Source organism: Rousettus aegyptiacus, unplaced genomic scaffold (assembly GCF_014176215.1).
Source record: "Rousettus aegyptiacus isolate mRouAeg1 unplaced genomic scaffold, mRouAeg1.p scaffold_m13_p_13, whole genome shotgun sequence".
Classification (NCBI taxonomy): domain Eukaryota; kingdom Metazoa; phylum Chordata; class Mammalia; order Chiroptera; family Pteropodidae; genus Rousettus; species Rousettus aegyptiacus.
This window is the reverse complement of record NW_023416288.1, coordinates 46748436-46770177: the sequence shown is the minus strand read 5'-3', so window position 1 is coordinate 46770177 and position 21742 is coordinate 46748436. Positions and strand designations below refer to the sequence as shown.

Here is a 21742-nt window from a genome sequence, read left to right as displayed (position 1 = left end):
CTCCTGCCTCCCCTCCTGCGTGTGAGCTGGGGCCCACCTCGTTGTTCTGCCTTCAGATCTCAGGCTCCCAGGAAAGTAGTCTGTGCTCAGTACTTCTGAATGAACAAAGTTTCCTTCAGGGAATGTTTAATTCTGTTCTTATCTTTCTTTTTAAAAAGCTATTCTCTTAATATTAAGTCTAATGACCTTTCTGTACAGATTCAAAAGTGAAAGTCTATTTTTCTTGTTTAGAGGGTGCTCTGGGCATCATCAGGAATTGTGTGTGGCTCTGTTGGGTCCCTGTGGCCTTTCGCAGGTCAGGTGGGGTGGGTGCCAGCAGATGGGCTGCACATGGTCTTCTGCGTTCGCAGCACGTGCAGTGGGCTCCAGGGGCCAAGGGATGGGCGCAGTCTCCCAGCTCATCCCGAGGCAGCGTTCTTTCCTTGTAGCTGGACATGTGGTTGAAGCGTGTGCCTGCTGGGCCACACTGCCGGGACCCGTCGGTGACACGGAGCAGCAGAGGCCTGTGTTGGGGTGGGCCCCCTCTGGAGCTTCCAAGAGCTGGTTTTACATTCGCCAGGTTGCCCCAGTACACTTGCCTTTTGATCTCCGTTAGTCCATGTTTAGCTTCTAGAACTTTCCAATCTCAGGATTGTAGAATGTATACTAATTGGAGAACATGTTTTCTTATGTGTCACTGTGCAATTTGTAACCTAGTGTGAACAGTGAAGACTGTAGCAAGATGTTAGAAGGTTCTCTTGATGTGCTACCGTTTGAGAATACTACAGATATATTTATTTTTTATTTTCGTAGCAAGTAAAGTAAGAATTGAAGAGAAGGAATGGAGAGATGAAGACTCTGAAAGAGGCGACGAAGAGAGAGAAAGGCGATACCGAGAAAGAAAGGTATGCAGACCGCAGGTGAGGTACTGCGAAGCAGGAAGCGCGTCAGCGATGGGGCCTTTCTGGAAAATTCTGACAATTCAAGGCCCGAGACGGTTCTCACATGCTGTGTGTGGCCACTTACATTTCCCCTCCCTGGCAAGTGTGTTTCTCTGATTCCAACAGTAATACTCGGTTATTTTGGAAAATTTAGAAAATACAAATAAATAAGAATGAAAACCAGTCTCCATGCAGAGGAAATGTTTAGGCGGATACCCAGAACAGGACAGAACAGCGGCCGAGGCGCCCCAGCATCTGCCCTGGGCTGCGTGCCATAGGTCAGCTAGGACGGTGCGCAGGACGCGGACGCGTGTACACAGGCCGGGTGCAGACACCGCGCCATTTCACGGTGGGCACGAGTGCCCGCAGGGGTCCTGGGGCCAGCCCCGGCGAGCGCTGAGGGTGACCACGTGTACTCACCTGGTGCGTGTTTAGGCGCACATAAGCTTTTTTTTGAGTTGGATTTTACTGTTCTGTGAACTGTTTAGAAAGTACATTTTGAGCATTTTCCTAAATTATCATATTTTTTCATGATATTATTTTAATGCCTGCATGATGTCTAATGATATGGACCTGCCATAGTCTTCTGGACCTGTCTACTATTTTTAACACTTCTGTCCCTTCTAAATTGTTTCATTGTAAAGAAACCCATGGAGTAAACTCTCTGCATTTGCTCGTAGTTATTCCCTTCTCAGTGCTGGAAGTGAACTTGCTACACCAAGTGAATGTAGGCTGAGCCTGTTCGTGCGATGCGCAGGCTGTGGTTATGTACGCCAGGGTGCCATTCCCTGTGTCCCCCACGGTGGCCAGGGCATCATCGTAACCACGGACCTTGGCCGGGGAGCTCCGGGAGGAAGGGCGCTGCGGGACGCGCCTCGTGCGTGGCTCGCGCCGCTGTGGCCGTGGCCGCGTGCGTTTGCTCGAGCAGAGTCGTGCTCGTTGCTGTGGGCTTTCGGGTTGCCGCTGCTAGCCGTTGGTGTTGCTGCCTTCTGCTTGGTTTGCGTTTTACTTATGGAATCTTCATTTTTAAGTAAAGTTAAAATCATGAAGGAGTCTGTCTTCCATTCTTTCGGTCAATGTCACACGCAGAAGCCCCTTCCCCACACCACCTCTGTTTTGCTCTGGGTCCTCATAACTTTTTTTAACCCTAAGGACTTTAATCCTTGTAGAGTTTATTCTGGTGACAGGCGCGTGGTAGATTGAACTAGGCTTGGTCTGGGGCTCGTCACCACATCTTTCTGGGGGAGGGGAGCACAGCGCGGGTCGGCACTGCTAGGCGGCCGCAGGGGCCTGGAGAGGTGGTGTGGGGGGCTGGGACAAGGGAAGTGTGACACACAAGGCCTGTGGCTGTAGAGCAGAGGGGGCCTCGAAGGCAGAGGACAGTTCCGTCTCAGGGTTCCATGCAGATGTTACTCCCAGAACTGCAGACCTGAGCCGCGCGCATCAGGCGCTGACAGCCGCTGTGCGGGTCAGCCGTCCCGTTTCCGGTGGGCGCCACCAGTTATGACTGAGCGCTCACGTGGTCTGGGGTGCGGATGTGACCAGACGACAGGGCCGGTTTAAGAGTCTCCCTGCGGGTGGCCCCGTGAAGTACCAAGGAGAGGGGCACAGGTGGGCATGCTATCAAGAGAGGTGCAGCGCCGGGAGCATGTCGCTACAGAACTCACGCAGGCGTGGGGGGCTTGCATGCTGGCGGGGTTCAGGGCGTGTGGGAGTTGGGAGAGCAGGGGGGCGCTGAGCTGCGCGGGGCCTTGTCCGCCAGGCTGAGGATCGGGACACTGTCGTCCACGTCTGGGAAAAGGCACCTGGCTGTAGTGTCGCTGCCATCCTTCGGGCTGGGTGGCCGGCAGCATCGAGCAGTGGAGCAGTGGGGTTGTCCTTTCCAGAAGCACCTCCTCTGCGTGAGCTGGCCTTGGCCGGCGAGCTCCCGCAGCAGGAGAGGCCGATGGGCAGGGGCGGTTGTGCAGCTTTCTTTGCCTTCCTCAGAACGTGTGCCACAGCGTGCCGCACTGTGGCTAACTCATTTTTCAATACGTCCCTTCTAAGTTGCAGTATGGCGACAGCAAAGATAATCCTCTTAAGTACTGGCTCTACAAAGAAGAAGGTGAAAGAAGACACAGGAAGCAGAAAGAACCAGATCGAGAAAAGAAACATCGAGAGAAAAGCAGCACGAGGGAAAAAAGAGAGAGGTATTCGAAAGGAAAAAGTAGCTCGTTCTCTGACAAGGAAGGCGAAGAAAGACACAAGGAAAAGCGACACAAGGAAGGCTCGCACCCGGGCGACGAGCGGCAGCGAGCCGGGCCGGAGAGGAAGGACCGCCCCGCGAGGGACGAGCACAGGAAAAGGGAGCCCAAGGTACGCCCCCGGCGCGGTCGCCTTCGCGGGCGTCCAGGTCGGGCCCCCGGGGCGGTGCTCTGTCTAGGCGCCACCCCTGGCGGAGGTGGCACTTAGCGCCCCACGGCCAGAATGCAGCTCAGGCCTGCGCCTGCCGTGGCCAGTCCGTGCCCTGGGCCCTGAGCCGGGGAACGTGAGGCCGGATCGGATGGCCTTGTGATGTGCTTTTGACACATATTCAGAGATCTGTCATAAAACTTTGAAATTTAACACTAAGGAGGAAGCTGGTATTTTAGAGTGGAAATTAAGCGAATAATTTTAGCAAAATGTTTCAACCAAAATTGGCAGTATAAATTTGCAAAAAAAAAAAAAAAAAAAAACCAGCACATGCACAAAACGATTGATTGCAAAGGGTCTAGTTTCCTCCCGTGTGTTGACAAAATTACTGTAACTGCTTAGAATTCCCTTTGTTTTCAAAGACACTAAAATGCTTTTTGTTGCGCCGTTTTCCCAGACGCTGAGTGAGTGGATTTCATTCTCCCATTTCTGGGTGGTGCCGCCTCCAGCAGAGTCTCCTGAGGGTGGGGGCCTTGGACTGCCCAGCGACTTCTTTAACTCAGTACATACATGCACACTTCCGCCCCAGGGAAGAGGCTTCTGACGCTGACAAGCTTCCTTTGCTAGATAATATGTTCATATTCATTGAATGGCCACTGTCTGTCAGCCACTGTTCTAGGTGCTGAGGACCCATCTGCAAACAAAACAAAAGTTTTTATCTTCATGATGCTTACGTTACACTGGAGAAGCCACATGATAAGGAAGTAGATGAGCATATAACATCAGATCGGGAGTGATTAGTGAGCATTATCTAACATTTTCATTTGCATTGATTTTCAGGTACTCAAAAAATATACTTTGCAGCTTAGTTACTACATTAGCTACTTAACCACTGTGGCGATTGATAGAATTATCGCGAGGTGACCATAACATGCAGTGGGCACTCTGAACTTTCTCCAGGACAGCAGCTGCGAAGCCGGGCTGCTCCCGGGGCTGCCGCCCTCCTGAGCCACCTCCCACTCCCCGGGGTCACTTCGATCTCATGCGCCTCTTGCCATGTACCTCCTCCAGCTGTCGGTCAGAGGTCAGACTAGAGGGTGTGACTATGCGCAGTGCCTGTGGCGAGTGACTCCCAGAGGCACTGATATACAGTGGCTCTTCAGTAGAAGGGCCCAGTGGCCCCCCGCCTCTGCTGAAGGCGGGGTCCTGCTCCTTTCCGCTCCTGGGGGAGCAACTTCACACATCTCCGAACCCCCGTTTCCAGCCCAGAACGCCCTGACCAGCCCACAGGGCTCAGGCCCCAGCTCCCCCTGGCCGCGTGTGCAGCCTGCCCGGCCAGCACTGCCGGGGTCAGGGCCCCTCCCTTAGGTTTCATTCTTATCCTCGATTACTTTTTCTCCTCCTTTATGTCGACGTGGGCATTAAGTTATAATTTTTTCTTCTCCAGCGTTACTGATTTCATTCTCTTTCCATTCCGATCTGTTTCATAGACTGATGCCAGACTGTACCTCCTGTTAAACATGCAATTAGACTTTTTTCTAAGTAATTTTTAAAAGATTCTTAAATACAGGAAGAGTAAAAAAAATTACCCATGATCCCAGACTCAGAGTCCATTTGTAACATGTACATATGTTTGCAGTTCTTTTTCCTGTCTGTAAATTAACTTTGTAAAAGTGCAAAATTGGAATCAAGCTATTTTTTCTTTTAATTCTAGGAAATGCATTTTAATACTGGAATATTTAATAGCCACATAGTATCCTATCGTGGCATAACCTCATTTATTTAATAAATAACTTAATGTTGAACATTCAGATCACTGATATTTTTTCGATATTAGAAATTATTCTGTGATGAACAGACTGAGAATCTTAATATATGTCTCAGATCATTTTCTAGGAATAATTTCCTAGAAGTAGAATTTATAGGTCAAAGAAAATGTATTTCTAGCTCTTTCCAAGGCTTTTGGCACATGTGCATGTTTCCCTCCAGACCGATCTTTCGTGATGGTGGTCGGATCCTGCCCTTCCTCTCTCTGCATCTGTGGGCGAATTCCAAGTCTGTGATCATCCGTGCCCTGGGGAGGGACTGTCCGCCCCCCCCCCCCGGTGTCCGGTGGTTGAGGGCCAGCCTCACACCGCTGTGCCGTGCCTCCTGCAAGCACGCCCTCAGCCCATGCCCCTTTGTTACACGGCCCGCGTGCACATGTCCATTTACGCGTTCTAACCGTTTTTAAGAGAAGATTGTTAAAATTGTTTATAGGTGCATACATTTGTGAAATAGCCACACTCTGTATCTTGGAAAATTTATAATTTTAAGCAGTGTAAAGAACGAGTCATAGTTATCTGAAAATAATGTGAAATTGATAACTCTAAATTCCTTTTACTTACCAGGGTAATATGTAATCACCTTTTAGTATAGCTTTATTCATCTTCCTAGCATTAGTTACTAGCTTACTGACGCTGCTGGGGGAAGCAGTTATTTTAAGAGGCGCATGTAGCTTAGCCGCTGCTGCTAAAGCTTTAGCCCATCCTCGTGCAGAGCTCAGTAATGGCGCTCAGTTCATTATGATCCACCGACTAACGGTAATGGAATGTTTTGTTTGATAGGATGGTGAACACAGAAATCGAGGTGGAAGTTCGAAGAGAGACGGGACCGGCAGCCAGTAAGAAACACGTGTTCTTCGGTTCTTATGCGCAACACAGTTCTCGTAGAATGCTTTAAAATGGATTTTCCTTATTGGGCCTAATTATAGCCAGTTCAGTGAAATAAATTATAGATAATAGATAACTTATTTCCATTTTACTCTGGATACAACCCCTCCGAACCGTATTTTAAGTGTACTAGAGGAGCTTGGAGGCTCGTTATACATTATTGGTCCTAGTTTGCCATTTTTACATTTGCTCCCACGAAGTTAGAGCATCTGTGCCCGCCTGGGGGGAAAACTTGTTGGCGAGGCTCTGAAGGTGTTAATGGTCCAGCCCCCGCCCCCACAGCACTGGACCAGCCCCAGGGGGCAGAGCCGAGAGCCGCTGCCTGTCGCCACCTTTTACCAGCTTCCGGTTCGCGTCTGCTAGACAGTGTGTGGGCCGGAGTGCAGATGGAAGATGCTGCCTGGGGCAGCGAGGCCCCTGCAGCTTGGTGAGAGTCAGAGGCTTGGCACCTGCCAGCTGTGGCGACGTGCCCGCACCACACTGGATTGTTGGGCGGCCCTTCCGAGCCTTTTCTTTCCCGTAAAACTCTAATGATAATTCCTATTTTATGTGGGTTTTGTGAGATTACAGATTAAAGTTTGTATATGAACTAGTTTTGTATATAAACTCCAGATTTTAGTTCATTCTTTATGGCAACCATATTTGGTAATTCTTTTTCACGGATTAGGAGAACAGGCTAAGTGCCTTGCTTGAATTCTTACGAGTTTGAGCAAAGCTAGCCCTTAAACCTAAGAGTGCAAATTCCTAGACTTTGCTCTGCAAATCTGCTAGGACAGAGAGCTGTGCTCAGTTCTGCATGTCTCTTAAACCGCATGCTGTGTGAAATTGCTGTGAATATAAGTTCTAGAAACTGAGAATCGGGCTGTGGCCATCTCTGGCCCATTCTGTAGCCCATTCTCTCCTGAAATATACTTTAATAAATCTTATTTTTCCTAAAAAAATAAATGAAAATAAAAACCGAGAATCTATTTGAAATTTTGAAAGCCTTAATTTTAGGTCTCAACTATCATGTGATTAAAAAATACAATGTTTTTAAATCTTCTTTTTGAAAATGCAAATATTATATTAAGCATAAAGTAATTGACATTGACTCTAATAAAATTACAGGAATTTTCTAGAACTCTAAAAGGATAGATTCATACATACCTGTTAAAACGCAGTTTCTTTTCTCTACTGAAGGTGTTTTCTAGCTTGGATTACTGCTGAAATAGTAAAATGTTAGGAAACCTTTCGTATTCACAGTTCTAATAAAGCATGCTTTGGAAATTTGCCAACCTACAGGAGTTTTTAATCATATCAAATATTGATAAGAGCCTTCACTGAGATACAGATGTGTTATTTTTTCGTTACACGTTTAAAGTTAATTTTGCTTTTGATCATGTTTGCTTACTAGGCACGCGGAGGTGTTAGTAAGGAATGACGGGAAAGACAGAGACGCGAGAAGGAAGGTAAGACACTTGCGATGATGACGCTGCATGTTTCCCGAAAGCTCAGACAGAGCTCTTCCCACGTGGTTATCGGGGTGCTGATTGTCGGGGGCACGTAGGAGACACGCTTGGATTAAAAGATCACGTAAACTGAAGGTAGGAAGGTGGACGTGCTGCCCTGTCAGCAGCCGCGGCAGAGCCCGCGTGGCCGTGCTCGTGAGGGGGTGTGGCGAGAGGCAGGGGACGTGTCGTCGCGAAGCGATGGTCGCGGAGGGACGGTGCCAGCATTAGAACCTCACAAAGGGCCCCAAAGGACAAGAGGCAAAAGGCAACAGAATTAAAGGGAGAAACAGAAAATTAAGTGGTACGAGATTTTAGCGCCCCTCTGTCACTAATGGATACAGTGACAGCATCTCACACCAAGGAGATCGACAACTTAGCGAAAGGGACACATTCCTGGGAGATGGGATTTGTCGAAACTGCCTCAAGAAGAGGTAGAGTCTGAGCAGACCTGTGGCGAGTAAAGAAACTGCTCTGGTGCTCGGCGTTCCACGAGGAGGGGACGGTCGGGTCCCTCACCGCACGCTCGGCCGGGCGTCCGCTGTCCACGCGCACGGGCGAGCGGAGCCCCAGCCCCGGCGCGCCCCGCGTCCCCAGGGACCCGCGCCCGGGCCGAGTCGCTTCCGCCGCCTGCGCCTCGTGCCTCAGCATGTCCCTGACCTTCGTGATCCTCATCACGCCGCTTTCCTAGAGATGATGTGGGAAGCAAATTCGGGGTTCTGTCATTTCTGAAGAATAATTTTTTTCTTCAATAGTTATCTGGAACCCCCGACCCTTTAACATTTCGTGCCACGTGTTTATGTACCTCTTTATTCCACACACGTACAGACACGTCGTTTCACGTGCGTTAGGTCGTACAGGATGTGTCGATCTGACGTGGGCACGTTGTACTCGTTCACTTTTGGGGTGGTTGGATCCCTCCCTATCTAGCCGCATTGTTTCCCAATGTTTTTGTGAGCAGCATTGTTCACTAGGATTACATGTGGGCCACATTTAATTTAAAATTTCTAGCAGTCACATTAAAAACTAAAAAACAATTTTAAGAACATTATATAATCAATCCAATGTTTCTTAAATAATATCCTTTCAAATATTATCCAGTCACTATAAGAAATTACCAGTGAGACACTTTACATTTTTTTTTCACCAAAAGTGCAAAGTATGTGGCCCGTTTCCCCCCGAAAGGGCCCAGCAGTGACGTTGAAGATGCTCGACAGCTCGCCTTGGCTGATGGTTGCCTCTTGTGTCGCTTAGCGCAATGCTGGATGTGTCCGTTAATTCTTTAGTGTTCACGGAGCCTACAGTGTGCCAGAGCAGGTTTCCGGACACATGGAAAACTTCGTTTTCCTCCTGGCACTACACCGTGCTGTCCGTGCCGTCCCCAGCTTTACGCACCGCGCAGCCAGGGGCGGTGACGGCTGAGCCGTGCCCTCCGCTGCCAGTGAGCCCAGCAGGGCCGTCGTCCCCTCCCCCAGGCCGGTGCAGCGGAAGCGCAGCCGCCCCTCCCCCTGGCAGGAGGAGCAGGTGCCATCCTCTCCCCGTTGCTGAGAGGAGGAAACTGGGGCACCGAGGTGGTTACATGCCGGGTCGCCCCGTTTGTGCACCTCGGAGCCAGGACCGGGCTTTACCTGCTGAGGACGGCCCCCTGCGGGAAGCGGGTGGGCCCTGGGCCCTGGAGACCCCTGTCTGCTGGCTGACCCTGGCTGCACTCTGTCCCCAGCACGGGCACGGCGAGGACAGCTCAGCATGGCAGCTGGCTCCGAGGCAAGGACGGGCGGGGACGGCGGTAAGGAGAGTGCGCCCCGTCAGGTCCGGGCTGTCCCGAGGGCCCCGTTCTCAGGCCTGCCGTGCCCTCTCCCGGTGGAGACTGAAGCCGCTCGGCCCGTACGCGTGCACGGGGGGTGGGCCGTGGGCGACGGGGCGCTGACGAGGCCCGAGCGGGTGTGGCGCGGTCAGCTTTCTCTCTCGGGTGGATGTCTGGGAAAGGGCTGGGGGCGACAGCGGACGGGGGGGGGCCGGCCTGGAGGGCTCCCGGTGAGTGCCCGTGAGGGACGGGGCGCTGTGCTGCCAGCACTCGGGATGCGGACGAGGAGGAGGGACGAGTTTGCCAGACCTGGCATTTCCGGCACCCTTGGCGTTCCTGGCAGGGTGGCCTTGGGATGACGCATGCGGCCTCCCCAGAGTTCAGAGCGTGGCCGAGCACAGTTCCCGCCACAGAACTTGAAAAATGCCTCTGTTTATCCCCCAGTTGCAGAGGGTGGCATTCAGGGTCGGCATGGGTCGATGATGACAACCAGGCGCGCTGGGTGCTGAGGGGCAGGCTGGCGTTCGAGCAGCCCGTCGTCCCTCAGATGGAAAGGGCGGGACGTGCCGAGTCCGAGCCTCGTGCCCTGAGACCTTGTAGTTGATACTTTAGTCACTGAGCGCATGGCAGCTCAGACAGGACGTGTCTGTGCGTCTGACCTTGACCGCGCAGACGTGAGGGTGTGTTCGTAGACAGAGAAGGAAGTGGAGAGAGACGTTGCCAGAAGTGTGGGGTTTATTCGCGTGACACGTCTTTCTTTCTTTGGCCATCAGAATTATAGAAGTTTCTCCAAAAGAATATGCTTATTAATTGTTTTCTCTTTTTGGTCATATTTATAAGTCAGCAAATTCTTAAGGAATTTGTATTTAGGTTATGTCAGTTTTATAAATAATTAAATTTTTAAGTTAGCGACTTGAAGTGAATCTCAGAAAACATGTTTGCAAGATTCAAATTTGTGATTGAATTTTTTTGTTGTGTGTTTCGTTTTTACCTGTAGGAAATTGAAAAAGAAGACACTGATGTAGAAAATATTGGAGCTGATGAATGCACAGCCAATTTCGAAGATGATTTTGAAGTCTGTATATACATTAAAATTTTTCTTGGCTTAAAAATAATTTGTTCTTACAACAAACTTAAATTATAAATCGTATGTTTCATTCTGTGTGTGTTCTTTAAAGTTGGTTTGTCCGACTTTAAAGAACACACACAGAATAGTCATGGTTTGTAGGACTACGAAGATGACTTTGAGGTTTGTGACGGAGATGACGACGATGGCACAAATGAGCCAGAATCGAGAGAAAAACTCGAAGAACTTCCTCCAGCCAGAAAAAAGGAGATCCAGGAGATCCAGAAAGCCATCAACGCAGAGAACGAAAGGGTCGGCGCGTTGTCTTCGAAGCTACTTCAGAAGCACGGTCGGACGGAGCGTCAGAGGGGCCCCGGGAAAGGTGCGTGGGCGACGGGCTCCGCCGGGCGCCGAGATCCGGTTCCGCTCCAGGCGGCGGCCGCGGGGCGTCGCCCGCCGTGCCGGGCGCTGAGGAGCGTCTCGCTGGCGACTGGCGTGAGGGTCGCGGCGCCCACGGCGCAGGCCGCTTCTCCGCGCAGCGCCTGCCCCCTTCCCGAGGCCCCTCGCAGGCGTCCCCAGCCCCGTCGCCTTCCCCGCGCTGGCGGCCTGCCCTCCGGCAGCACGCGCTCCGACTTGTCTGACGCCGCCGTCCTCGAGTTTCCCCAGACGAGGCTCAGCAGCGTCCGGGGAGCGGCCCCGTGAGGCGGCAGAGCCCGGGGCCGGCGGGGGGCGAAGGGCCCGGGACGTGGCCGGCAGGCGAGCTCGGGAGCGCTTCGCAGGGAGCCTCGGCTTCCAGCCGTGTTCTTTATGAGATTAGGGACGTATGCTGCTCAGAAATTCTTGGCATCTGGTTATGATGAAGTTACTTATAAGAGTAGGAGTAAATATGTCGAAATCACTTAAAGGGGAAAAAACTGTGACATTCTGATAAAAAATGTTAGCACTGAAAGTAGCACAAATGTCAAATAGGACAACATTAAAGCTGTTACTAGATAGGATTCCACTTTCAAGGATTTGGTAGGATAATCCGTCGTTAATGCAGTTAGTTGTGACGTGGTCAATGGGATGTCATGGTGCAGACGCAGGCCGGGCCGGGCAGAGCGAAGGCCCCGTGCCGCGCCGCGTGCAGAGGCCGCAGCGCCAAGCCGGGCGTGCGGACGTGTTGGATCTTTTTTAAATTCATAGGTAAAAAAAATGCCTTTGAGGCCAGAAGGCGACTTCTCCCTGCGGGGCTGCAGTGCGCGGGGACTCGGCAGTGACGTTCACGGCCTGCCGTCGCAGCGGCCCGAGACGTGTGCAGCGTCACGCCCTTGGGTCCCGGCAACCTCACAGGCCTGCGCGAGCCCCGCCGCCACTCACGGCCCTCGCGGCGCTGGCCATCACGGCCCTTCGCAGCTTGGTTTGCGAGGTTAGGGTCGACAGTCCCGGCAAGGCGCTGTTTTTTGTTGTGTGTTTTATCTGAGAGAATTGTGTATTCTGACGTGCAGTGCTGGCCAGGCGGAGCTAGAATCGCCCTCTAGGCCCCATTTCATGTTGAGCAGCCTTGCTGAGCCGAGTGATCGTCACACCTACTGTAGGAGGCCACAGGGCAATGCTGGATGGTACTGGGCAGCTGTGTGACCTCGGGCAGTTATGTGGCCTCTCTGTGCTTCAAGTTTCCTTTCCGTAAAGTAAGACGTTCTTTGCAGTGGTGTGAGGATTAATTAAATAAGCTACTATGTGTAAAGAGCCTGAGGGCGTCAGGGGCACACTGAGCACATGAACGTTAGGGTCAGGGCTGCTCGGCCACCATCGCCACGTGGGGAGAGGATCCGTCCTATGTCCTGCATGTCCGGCCCCTGCCGTCACGGTAATATTTTACACGTCACCCTGTGCATCACCCGTGGTTATGGACCTATTTGCTTAGGAGCTGCACACCTTACCCTTTTCAGCGTTATAGGAAGCCATTTGGCAAGCAACTTCTCCAGTGTGCTAGGTTACACAATGGTGTTTGTAAGAGTTCACATACCTGCAAACGCTGCGTGACTCACTTGGTCGGTGAGCATTTCCTGACTGCTGACACGGAGCACTTGTGGGCCGGGCTGCAGGTCTTACTCCTATGGCTTTAAACGGCGTCTGCAATCCTCATTTTTAACACAGAAACAATACTCAATAGCTAGTTCGCAGCATGCGCAGGGCGGATCTCTTCTCGTAAGAGCGACCCGCTCTAATCCTCATGACAGTCCTGTGTGGTGGGCGTTCGGACAGGTGAGGGAGCGGAGGCAGGCCGGCTGCTCACAGTCACAGCGGGTAACGGGCCGAGCCGGGCTCCGGCCCGAGCCCTTCAGCCCAGACCCGCGTGCTCCCCCCGTCCCACTGGCCTCACAGATTCGATAAAGCTGCAGGAGGGAGGAGGCTCTGGCCTTTGGATGAATCCCAACACACACACCCAGGGAATGAGATGCAGTGGGAATAAGTGTGTGAACAAGCGGGTGAACCCGGATAGGAACCCACAGCAGGCCTCAGGGGCAGAGGTGGGCCGAGGGGGGCCCTGTCCACTGCGCGGCGGCGGCGGCCTTCTCAGCCGGTCGGTCGCGGGTGGTCCGTCTAACCACGTCTCTGCGAGTTTCTGAAGAGACCTGTCTGCGTTCACCGTGGCTTGTGTGCGCCGCAGGACATGATCCAGCGTTAACTCGCGCGACCTGCGTGACTCGCATCCGCTCTGCCTCGTAGCTCTCTCGTTTGCTCACATCCCGGCTCCCTTACCTGGGTGTGAATGGTGGGAGAAAAGACTGCATTTTACATCAATTCGTAAGCGTGTCTAAAACTCAGTAGCGTGCTTGGCACACACAGAGTCAGTTTTGCTTTGCTGCCTGAAAGTGTTGGACGGAAGCAGCAGAAGCAGGCCTCCCAGCGGCCCGAGGGCGACGCCGAGCGCCGTGTCATGGGCTATGTGTGAAGACCTCACCGAGTGCAGTTATTATACGTGTCTAATTGTTTTACTCAATTTTTATGTTGCTAGAGAAAAGTATTTTAGTTTCACAGAAATACCTTTTTTTTTTTTGTACAGATGCAAACAATTCCCCTTCCAGAGCCTCTGTTTGTGGAATTTTTGTGGATTTTGCTACAGCCTCCCACCGTCAAAAGAGTCGGACTCAGGCCCTAAAGCAAAAGTAGGTGTATTGGGAAAATTGTGAAAGGAATTGTGGAGTTTCAATATACTCTTCTTCAGCATACTTTTAAAAAAACAGAGCTGCTCATTGTACTTTCACTGCTGACTGCTTAAGCCGTTCTTTGCTTTGCGCGCTGGTCCTCGGTGCTCGGCTGCGAGTAGAGCAGGTGTGTGTGGGGCTGTGTCCGGATGGCCCGACTGGCGTCACCGCTTTGGCTGAAGCAGAGTGGGCCCGGCCTGCCGCTCAGGGGCCTCCCGCCGGAGGCGCAGTTAATGCCACTCTGTTCTGGGACCCCCAAAGTTGATGGAATTTATCAACTATACTTTGAAGAAGCTCGAGAAAGACAAATGTAAATGACAAAAATAAAAACAAACCCATCCAGACATAGCGTGCCCAGACGGCGGGGCACCAGAGTGGAGGAGGGGGCCCTGCCAGCAGGCAGCGCAGGGAGGCCGCGCCGTGTGCTGGGCGGGGCGGGGGGCAGTCAGACCGAGAGCCGCGCTTTCAAGGGCAGCAGCGTAGACCTGAGACCGCGTTTAAGACGCTGTAAGAAAACTACTGCTCAGGCTTTGTACCAAAAACGAAAGCAGAAGATTAACATTTTCTAACGCAGTGAAGCTGTGAGCATTCGCTGCTAGCAGACTCACACTGAAGTAACGGGAGTTTCTCGGGCCGGGGGAACTGAGCCCAGACGAAAACACAAGCACCTGCCGGAGAGCAGGCAAGGGGACGGGTCGGGGGGCGGTCACAGGAGCCGACGCTGGCCACACGGTGCCTCGGCGTCTTGTGAAGCGACGTTACTTCACAGCTGTCTGGGACCTGGGGCGCGGAAGGGGCCCGTGACGGTCGCTGGTGGTGAGGGCCTGGCAGCGGGGGGCGAAGGCGCGTTCTTTAAGGCAGACTTCGACAGGTCGAAAACGTGTGGCGAAATAGAGCAGCTGTGAAAAGATAACGCAAAAAGTTCATAACAAGTAGAAGAGTAAGTGGAATAATGAAAAATACGTGGGTAACAAACAGAAAACAGGAAGATGGGAGGTCACACCAAAAATCTGTCAGTAACTACACGTCAGTGGCTGATAAACCAATTAAAAGGCAAAGGACGTGCCCCTGGAGAGCAGCTCACGCGAGTCCAGTGCATCCCCGCTCAGCATCGTCGGTGGGCTCTGCCACGCAGGCGAAGCGCGGCTGGGCACGCGTCGGCCTCGGGCCGGCGGGCACAGACGCGAGCCGGACCCCTGCGGCTTCACGTGCCGCACCTGCCTCCCCGGAGACCAGGGGCACGCGTCGGCCTCGGGCCGGCCGGCACAGACGGGAGCTGGACCCCTGCGGCTTCACGTGCCGCACCTGCCTCCCCGGAGACCAGGGGCACGCGTCGGCCTCGGGCCGGCGGGCACAGACGTGAGCCGGACCCCTGCGGCTTCACGTGCCGCACCTGCCTCCCCGGAGACCAGGGGCACGCGTCGGCCTCGGGCCGGCCGGCACAGACGGGAGCCGGACCCCTGCGGCTTCACGTGCCGCACCTGCCTCCCCGGAGACAGACCTCACACGTCAGGACACAGAGAGCTGGAAGAAAGGATAGGAAAAGCACACCAAGCAAACACTGATCAGAGGGTGCTGGTGTCGCTGACATCAAAGGAAATTGGAAGCAAGACTAGAGACGGGCACCGAATACCGAGAGAGTCAGTTCCGCAGTTGGGGCGCGCGGCCCCCATGTGAACTCAGGCCTGGCGGTAGATGTACCTGGGCAAAACCCGGCACCCTGCAGGGAGAGGGCGGGTTCATGGTCGGGGTCTTCAACCCGTCTGTCCCGGGAGCTGACAGTTTAGTGGAGACACGTAAGGTTTGAACCGCGCGGTTAACAGACCGCGGCTGACACACGTCACGCCCGCAACTGCAGTTCCCAGGTTCTTTTCCAGAATTCACAGAACATTTCTCAAAAATGTCGTACGCCGTGGACGTGGCATTGAAATGATGAGAGGATGTTCTCTGGCCAGTGTCAGTAAGCTAGAAATCAATAAGGTAATTAGAAAATGCCCCCAAATCTAAAAAGCGAGTGGTATAATGTCAAATGAGAATTAGAAGCTACTTTTAACAGTGGTAACGAAATCAGCGTGTTAACATCTGTGGGCGGCTGAAGCTACTCTGAGGCACACCTTAGACAAGGAGAAGGCCGAAAATGAGCGGCCTGCACAGGTGTCTCCAGAGGCCCGAGAGGGAGTGGCACGCGGAGGTGAGAGGGACGGCGGGGGAAGGTGGGCGGAAGTCTGTGAAGGTCGGGGCGGCCACGGCAAGCCCACAGGGCCGGAGTTCTCGGGCAGCACTCGCAGAGCTTACGAACCCCTAGGAGGCCTGACCACAGGGGAAAGAGAGAGAGCAGGACATAAATAACAGCAAAAATGAGAAAGGGGCATTATGACCCATTTACAAACGGGACGAAGATCGCAATGCGGCGTCGTGACCTGGCAGTGCCCATAAGTGTGTAAATGGCACGATCCAGTGTCAGGCTCCGTCTCTGCGCGTGCCGTGTGGGCGAAGACTTCTCGGAGGACCGGAGGTAGATGGTGGCCAGGGAGTCGGGCCACGGAAAGGGGGCAGCTGGGGGCGAAGACCCGAGAGCGAGTGCACAGGAAGGAGAGCGCGCGGAGCGAGCCAGTGGCCCGCCCGGGTGTGCAGGGTCGCCGCTCACGCGGACCCACTGACTACCAGCAGTGCGGGCGTCACGGGAATTGCAGGCCGTGAAACCGCCCAAGCCGAGCTTCCACCCCCGCGTGCGGGGTGACAGACGCCGCATGTGAGGGTGGAGCTCGGGCCCGCCGACGGGGCTGGGGGAGGCGGAGAGAGCGGCTCGGGGGGCCGGAAAGGGGCCGTCTGCAGGCCGCAGGTTCGGGGAGCCTCGCGGGAGGGCGACTGCTCAGACGCGGGCTCGGGAAGAGTGGGGGGCGCGCGCCCCGACCACAGCTCAGGTGGCATCTGAAAACGGTAACGCAAGTCAGGGCCTGTCTGCCGTTCATAAAGTGCGCTGTTTCCATGGAGACACCAGCAGCACGTGTTATAGCTGCATTTTGTGAGCCTCGGGCGATCAGAACGCGGTTCGCGGTGCCCGCGCGGCCGTGCCGTTGTGACGACCGTGGGGCGGCCTGGGCCCGGTCGGCCGCCGAGCGCCGCGTGCTCCCTGACGCGGGCCTCCCCCTTCCTCACAGGACCCGCAGCGCGAAGCTGCTTCGGCTCATCGACCTGGACTTTTCATTCACGTTCTCCCTCTTGGACCTGCCACCGGTGAACGAGTATGACATGTACATCAGGAACTTCGGGAAGAAAAACACCAGGCAGGTCGGTGCCGGCGGGGGCGGCCCAGGGACGGGGTGCGAGGTGGGCCTCGCGGGGGCCCAGGGCTGGGCGGCCGTCCTGCCCTGCAGGGTCTCCCAGCTCTGCGTGCACTGCCTCCCGCGCCGCCCCCGCCGACTCGCCTGGGTGCCGGCCCTCCCGGCCCCTGCCCTGCCGCTTCTCGCGGGCGTGGCTTATTTTCAAGGTGAATTCTTCCCAAGTGACTTACACCGAATTCTCTCATTCCCACGGTCTGTCCCACACAATTTGTATTTGCCGTTAGCTTTGTGACGGGCCAGCTTCCCAAAGTTCGAAGTCGGGGGTCACCTCTCACATTTGTCTGTGTCCCCGTGAGTGCCACCAGCCGACACACGCTCGGCGCCTTCAGTCGGCCTGCTCGCTCAGCTGGGAGGCGCGGGGCGGGCTCGGGGGGCCCGCGCCCACCATCCTTGCTGCTGACTCACTCTGACCTGAGCAGATTATCTGCTTTCTCCGCTCATTTCCTCCTCTCAAAGCCGTTGGTAACAAAGCTGTCTCTACTGAAGCATGTACCTTTTTGACATAAAAAGGTTGCCTTTGGTTGTGCAAAGCCAGTGTGTTCCAGTCAGGGCGCTGGCGGCCTAGGTGGCAGTGTATGCAAACCAAAGCTGAACTGTTCCATGGGACTTTTTGAAAACACTTTAAAAAATTAGGCTAGTATATAGCAACTGTTTAAGGTACAAACAATGTTTGCATGGTTGTGATTCATGCCATGATTCTTATTTTTGACAAAAACAGGAAGACTGCCATTAGCAACTTCACGATTTGTAATTGTTTTTCCTGTCAGTACGAGACGATGCTGTGAAGTCGAGTCGCGGTACTGACTCCTGCATACCTTTGTGTTCAAGGCCTACGTGCAGTGCAACGAAGATGATGTGGAAAGAGACATCCAGACGGAGGAGCTGGAGACCAGGGAAGTGTGGACCCAGCACCCCGGGGAAGGCGCGGCTGTGTCTGGGGGTAAGCGGCCTTCTGCTCCTGGCCCTCGGAAGCCGACCGTCGTGGCGTTATTTTCGGCGTTGTCTTGGTGACCGCCCCGTTCCTCCTCTTACATCTTCCACCGCCCATGCCCTGACCGTCTTCTCGGCGGTCGGCGTGTGGCTGTGGGAGCACCCAGCGCGCTCTCACCCGCGGGCTGGCGGGGGGGCCCCGACGGGATCCATGACGCCATGTCCCTCAGCCTGCGGCGGGGCCGCCACCAGACCAGCGGCTCAGGGCGGGCTCCGAGCGCCCCGCTCCTGCCTCGGGGCGGTCGCCCCCCCAGTTCCAGGCGCTCGCGTCAGTGCAGGCGGACGGCCCCACAGCACAGCATTCTGCACATGGTTCTCCTCGGTCCTTTGCGGGCTGAACCGCACGTTCCTGGCTGCCGTCGATTCTGAGGGGTTCCCTGTGCACCACCCACTCTGCTCAGCGAAGTCTCACCCTAGGGAGTCATACGAAACCCAGCGTTCACTTAACTAAAGCGATGCTCTTAGCTGTTTTCCTTAATACCTTTAAATGGGACTCCATCATAGACTTACAAAATAAGGTGCAATTGGTGTTTTTTAAATTAAATGTATTGGGGTAACATTGGTAAACGAGATCATGTGAATTTCAGGTATACCGCGTTTAGATGCACCTGTGCGCTCACCACCCCACGTGGTGACTTAGCTTGCGAAGTCACTGATAGGCCCAGAGATGAACTGGAGCTTTTCCGAGTCCTCGCAGGTCCCGGAGCCGGCCGCACCTCTGAACCCTGCGGCGCGTGGCACTTCACTGTCTCCGCGTCAGCTCGGTTGGTTTTCTGCGACTCTTGCAGGGAAAGCGAGCAGAGAGGACGCCGAGGCCGCGGTCGTGCCGAAGGTGGACACGCCCAGGCTCGCTGGCTTCCTCCGGGCCGCCTGCCAGGTGCGTGCGCAGACGCGCCCGGCACGGTCACCGGCAGTGCGGGCCGTGTGTTCGGGTCCACTGCTGGCGTTCTAACATAAACGGGGGGAGGCGGACACCTTAAGTCGGCAAGGCAAACGTAGCCCAGGTGTTCGATGCCGAGAAAGCCGTGATTCTTTAAACCGATCACGGAAAGTCTCAGAACACGCACGGAGACAAAGGGAAGGGTGTGGAGAAGCCCAGTGCTTCCGCAGGCAGGGTGTACGGCCGACTGGTCGCACCCGAGCCCCCTGCTCACCCGCCAGCCACGCTGTCCGCCGTCCGGCAGCAGTGCGGCCACCACACGCCCCTCCGAGAGCCTTTCCCTGCGAATCTCCAGCGGGAGGGTCGTCGGCAGCGTGTCTGATGTCGTCGAGCGTGGCGTTGGCGGAGCGACCCCGCTTTGTGCGGAGCGCGGGGCTCGGGTGCGAGCCGCAGCGGGCGCAGCGGCAGGTGCTGAGCGAGCAGACGCGCAGGCTTCAGACGCGCCTCGTCTCGGGGTGCAGCCCGCGCCGTCACGCGCGCACACTGGGTGGACGAGCCCGTCTGTCCCCTCATGCGGCCGGGGCAGGGAGCAGGCGGCGCCGGGCAAGGCCAGGAGGACGCGGCTGCAGCAGGAAGGGGGCGAGGACCGCGCACCCCGGCCTCCCGGTCCCCGGCCTCCCGCACCCCGGCCTCGCTGCCCTGGGCCTCCCGAGTCTGCCCTGCCGCCTCCACCCGTCGTGACCCCAAACTCGACCTGTCACAGCACTGCCGTGACCGACGGCTCGCTCGGGGTCCTCACTGCCGCCCCGCGAGGAGGGCGGGGGCGGTGTGTCACGTCTTCACGCCTGGCGTTGGTTCGGGGCAGGTGGGTGACGTGCAGTGCTCAGCACGGCTGTCCCGAGGGCCGCGTCGGCCGCAGGGCCATGGCGGCAGAGCCACGGCTCCCTCCGCTTGTCCGTGGCGTCCGGGGTGGGCGGTTTACCGGAAGTCACGGATGACACAGACAAGCGGCGGCGCGTCTGCTTTTCCCCGTGAACGCGAACGCCTTGCTCCCCGTCTCCGAAAGGTGGTCGCAGTTCTGCTCGAGGAGGACCGCGTGGCAGCGTGGAGCTGGAGCCCGGGGGCCCCGGGCAGCAGCCTGCACTTCTGCGACGGCGCCGCCCAGCTCAACACCAGCCTGCCGTTCCTGCAGCGTAAGCCGCGTGCCGGACGCCGGGGGGCGGGGGGACCGCGGTCGTTGCTCCTCTGCTGACGTGAGGGCGCAGTGGGGGTGCGCGGAGCTCGGTGGGGTCAGCCCGCGTGCCCCGTGACGGCACGCGGTGACGGGCGCGCGGGCCGAACGGGGATTCGCAGGGTGTGAACGCGCGACCGTCCTCGAGGGGACACTGAGGGGCCACGTGCTTGTCTGAGTCTCGCTGCTTTCCTGTCGTCCTTCGGCCGCTCCGGCTTGTGGGAGCAGCGTGCGTGCGCGCAGAGTCGCCGTGGCACGGCCCGAGCTGCAGGTTTGAGCAGCGAGCTCGACGTTGCACGGGGGTGTTCCCGCTCGGATTTCAGGGTCACCCCGGTCCACAGCACAGGAAGCCCGTGTCACCAAACGAGACGTGCAGTCGCGTGCAGCCGTTCATATCAGTTTAAACAAACTGCGTTTGCACAGCCCAGTCCGGTTTCTTAAGCTGGTCAGCGCTTTAGAAGGGGCGGCTGGCGCGGTGGGGGCAGCCCGGTGCCGTGCCGTGTGACGGAGGGGTCGCGGCGAGCGCAGCGTCGGCTCCGCCTGCTGCTCCTGGGCCCGTGGAACCAGGGCGTTGGTGCCCCTCATTCCAGAGGTTTCTTTCCTGTGTGGAGATGCAGAGTCACGTGTGTCCCTCTGGATTTAACGTTAGTGAGAACGGCGTTGTTAAAAAGCAAACAGCCACGTGCCTCGGTGTGTTTCTGTTTCTAAGGGTCGTCCTGGTGCAGAAGCAGCAATTGGCTGTGCCTGTAGCTCGGGAGCGCGGCGCGCGCCTCAGCCTCCCACGCCCGCCCTCCCGAGCGGCTGCGTGAGGCACCGGGCAGGCCGGCGGCGCTGGTCGGCGGCGCGCACCGCTGGAGCCTGGAGCCCCCCGCCAGAGATGGGTGCCCCTGGCGCGGTCACAGGACGAGCTGTCGGGTGGGGCGTGAGGCCCTCCCGCGGACAGAGGAACGTCGTCCCGGAGCGGGAACGACGGGCCACAGCGCACGCCACCCCCGCCCGGCCCCCCCGCGGCGCCCTCGGCACCGTCCGCGCCCACGCGCAGGTGCGGCCCACGCCGGCCTCGCTCAGCGCCCGGCCGCCCAGGCACGGCCGAGATGGAGCAGGACGGACAGACCCGCCCCGCTCAGCGAGTGACGGGCGCCGGGTGCTGGGGGGCGCGTTCTGAGGAGGCACACGCGGGGGCCGGGCAGTTGCTGTCAGGGCAGGGGGTCCCCGTGCCCGACGGAGGCCCCGCTGCCTGAGTCCCGGCTGCAGCCGCGGCGGGGAGTCGGCCTCGCAGGGGTGGCCGTGAGGGCGGAGTGCACCCAGAGCGCCGGAGCCGGCAGCAGGCGCAGGGCCGCGGGCCGACCTGGCGGCTCCCCACAGAGCGGCCGCCGCGCGGCCGGCGCGGGTCCCAGGCACGGCCGGTGGGAAGGACAGCCGCGTGTCCGTGGAGCTGGCCCGCGCGTGTTCTCGCGGTGTGGGCTGGACGCGCACGGGTTCCGGCAGACGCCGAAGCGCACAGCTGTTTTCCGTGTTTTGTCCCTAGATCGGAAGGTGTCCTGCCTGCATGCCTCTCGGGTCCAGGGGCAGACCGTGGTGTCTGTGCACGGTCTGCCTGAGACGGCGCCCGCCTCCCCGCTGGACAGCAGATTCGTGCTCTGCGTGTGGGATGTCTGGCGGCCCTCGGGGCCTCAGAAGGTCCTGGTCTGTGAATCGGAGGTACAGCTTGGGGGAGTCGTGGGGTC

At 56.4% G+C, this 21742-nt stretch overlaps 1 protein-coding gene across 8 annotated transcripts in view; it reads left to right on the top strand.

Moving 5' to 3' along the window:
• DYNC2I1 (dynein 2 intermediate chain 1) overlaps nt 1-21742 on the top strand; it is a 43251-nt gene that overhangs the window by 7176 nt on the left and 14333 nt on the right. For 6 of the 8 annotated variants that reach the window (XR_004953987.1, XM_016160948.2, XM_016160939.2 and 3 more), the window contains 13 exons: nt 793-884; nt 2967-3275; nt 5918-5973; nt 7416-7470; nt 9230-9295; nt 10311-10388; nt 10542-10761; nt 13429-13531; nt 16732-16861; nt 17743-17854; nt 18693-18781; nt 19851-19977; nt 21544-21716. Coding sequence is in view for 7 of the 8 variants with exons in the window: in XM_016160948.2 (XP_016016434.2) it covers nt 793-884; nt 2967-3275; nt 5918-5973; nt 7416-7470; nt 9230-9295; nt 10311-10388; nt 10542-10761; nt 13429-13531; nt 16732-16861; nt 17743-17854; nt 18693-18781; nt 19851-19977; nt 21544-21716 (1610 nt within the window). In the remaining variant the exon portion in view is untranslated. The remainder of the gene's footprint in view (nt 1-792; nt 885-2966; nt 3276-5917; nt 5974-7415; nt 7471-9229; nt 9296-10310; nt 10389-10541; nt 10762-13428; nt 13532-16731; nt 16862-17742; nt 17855-18692; nt 18782-19850; nt 19978-21543; nt 21717-21742) is intronic. The other 2 variants (XM_016160940.2, XM_036230586.1) reach the window with 2 other exon arrangements.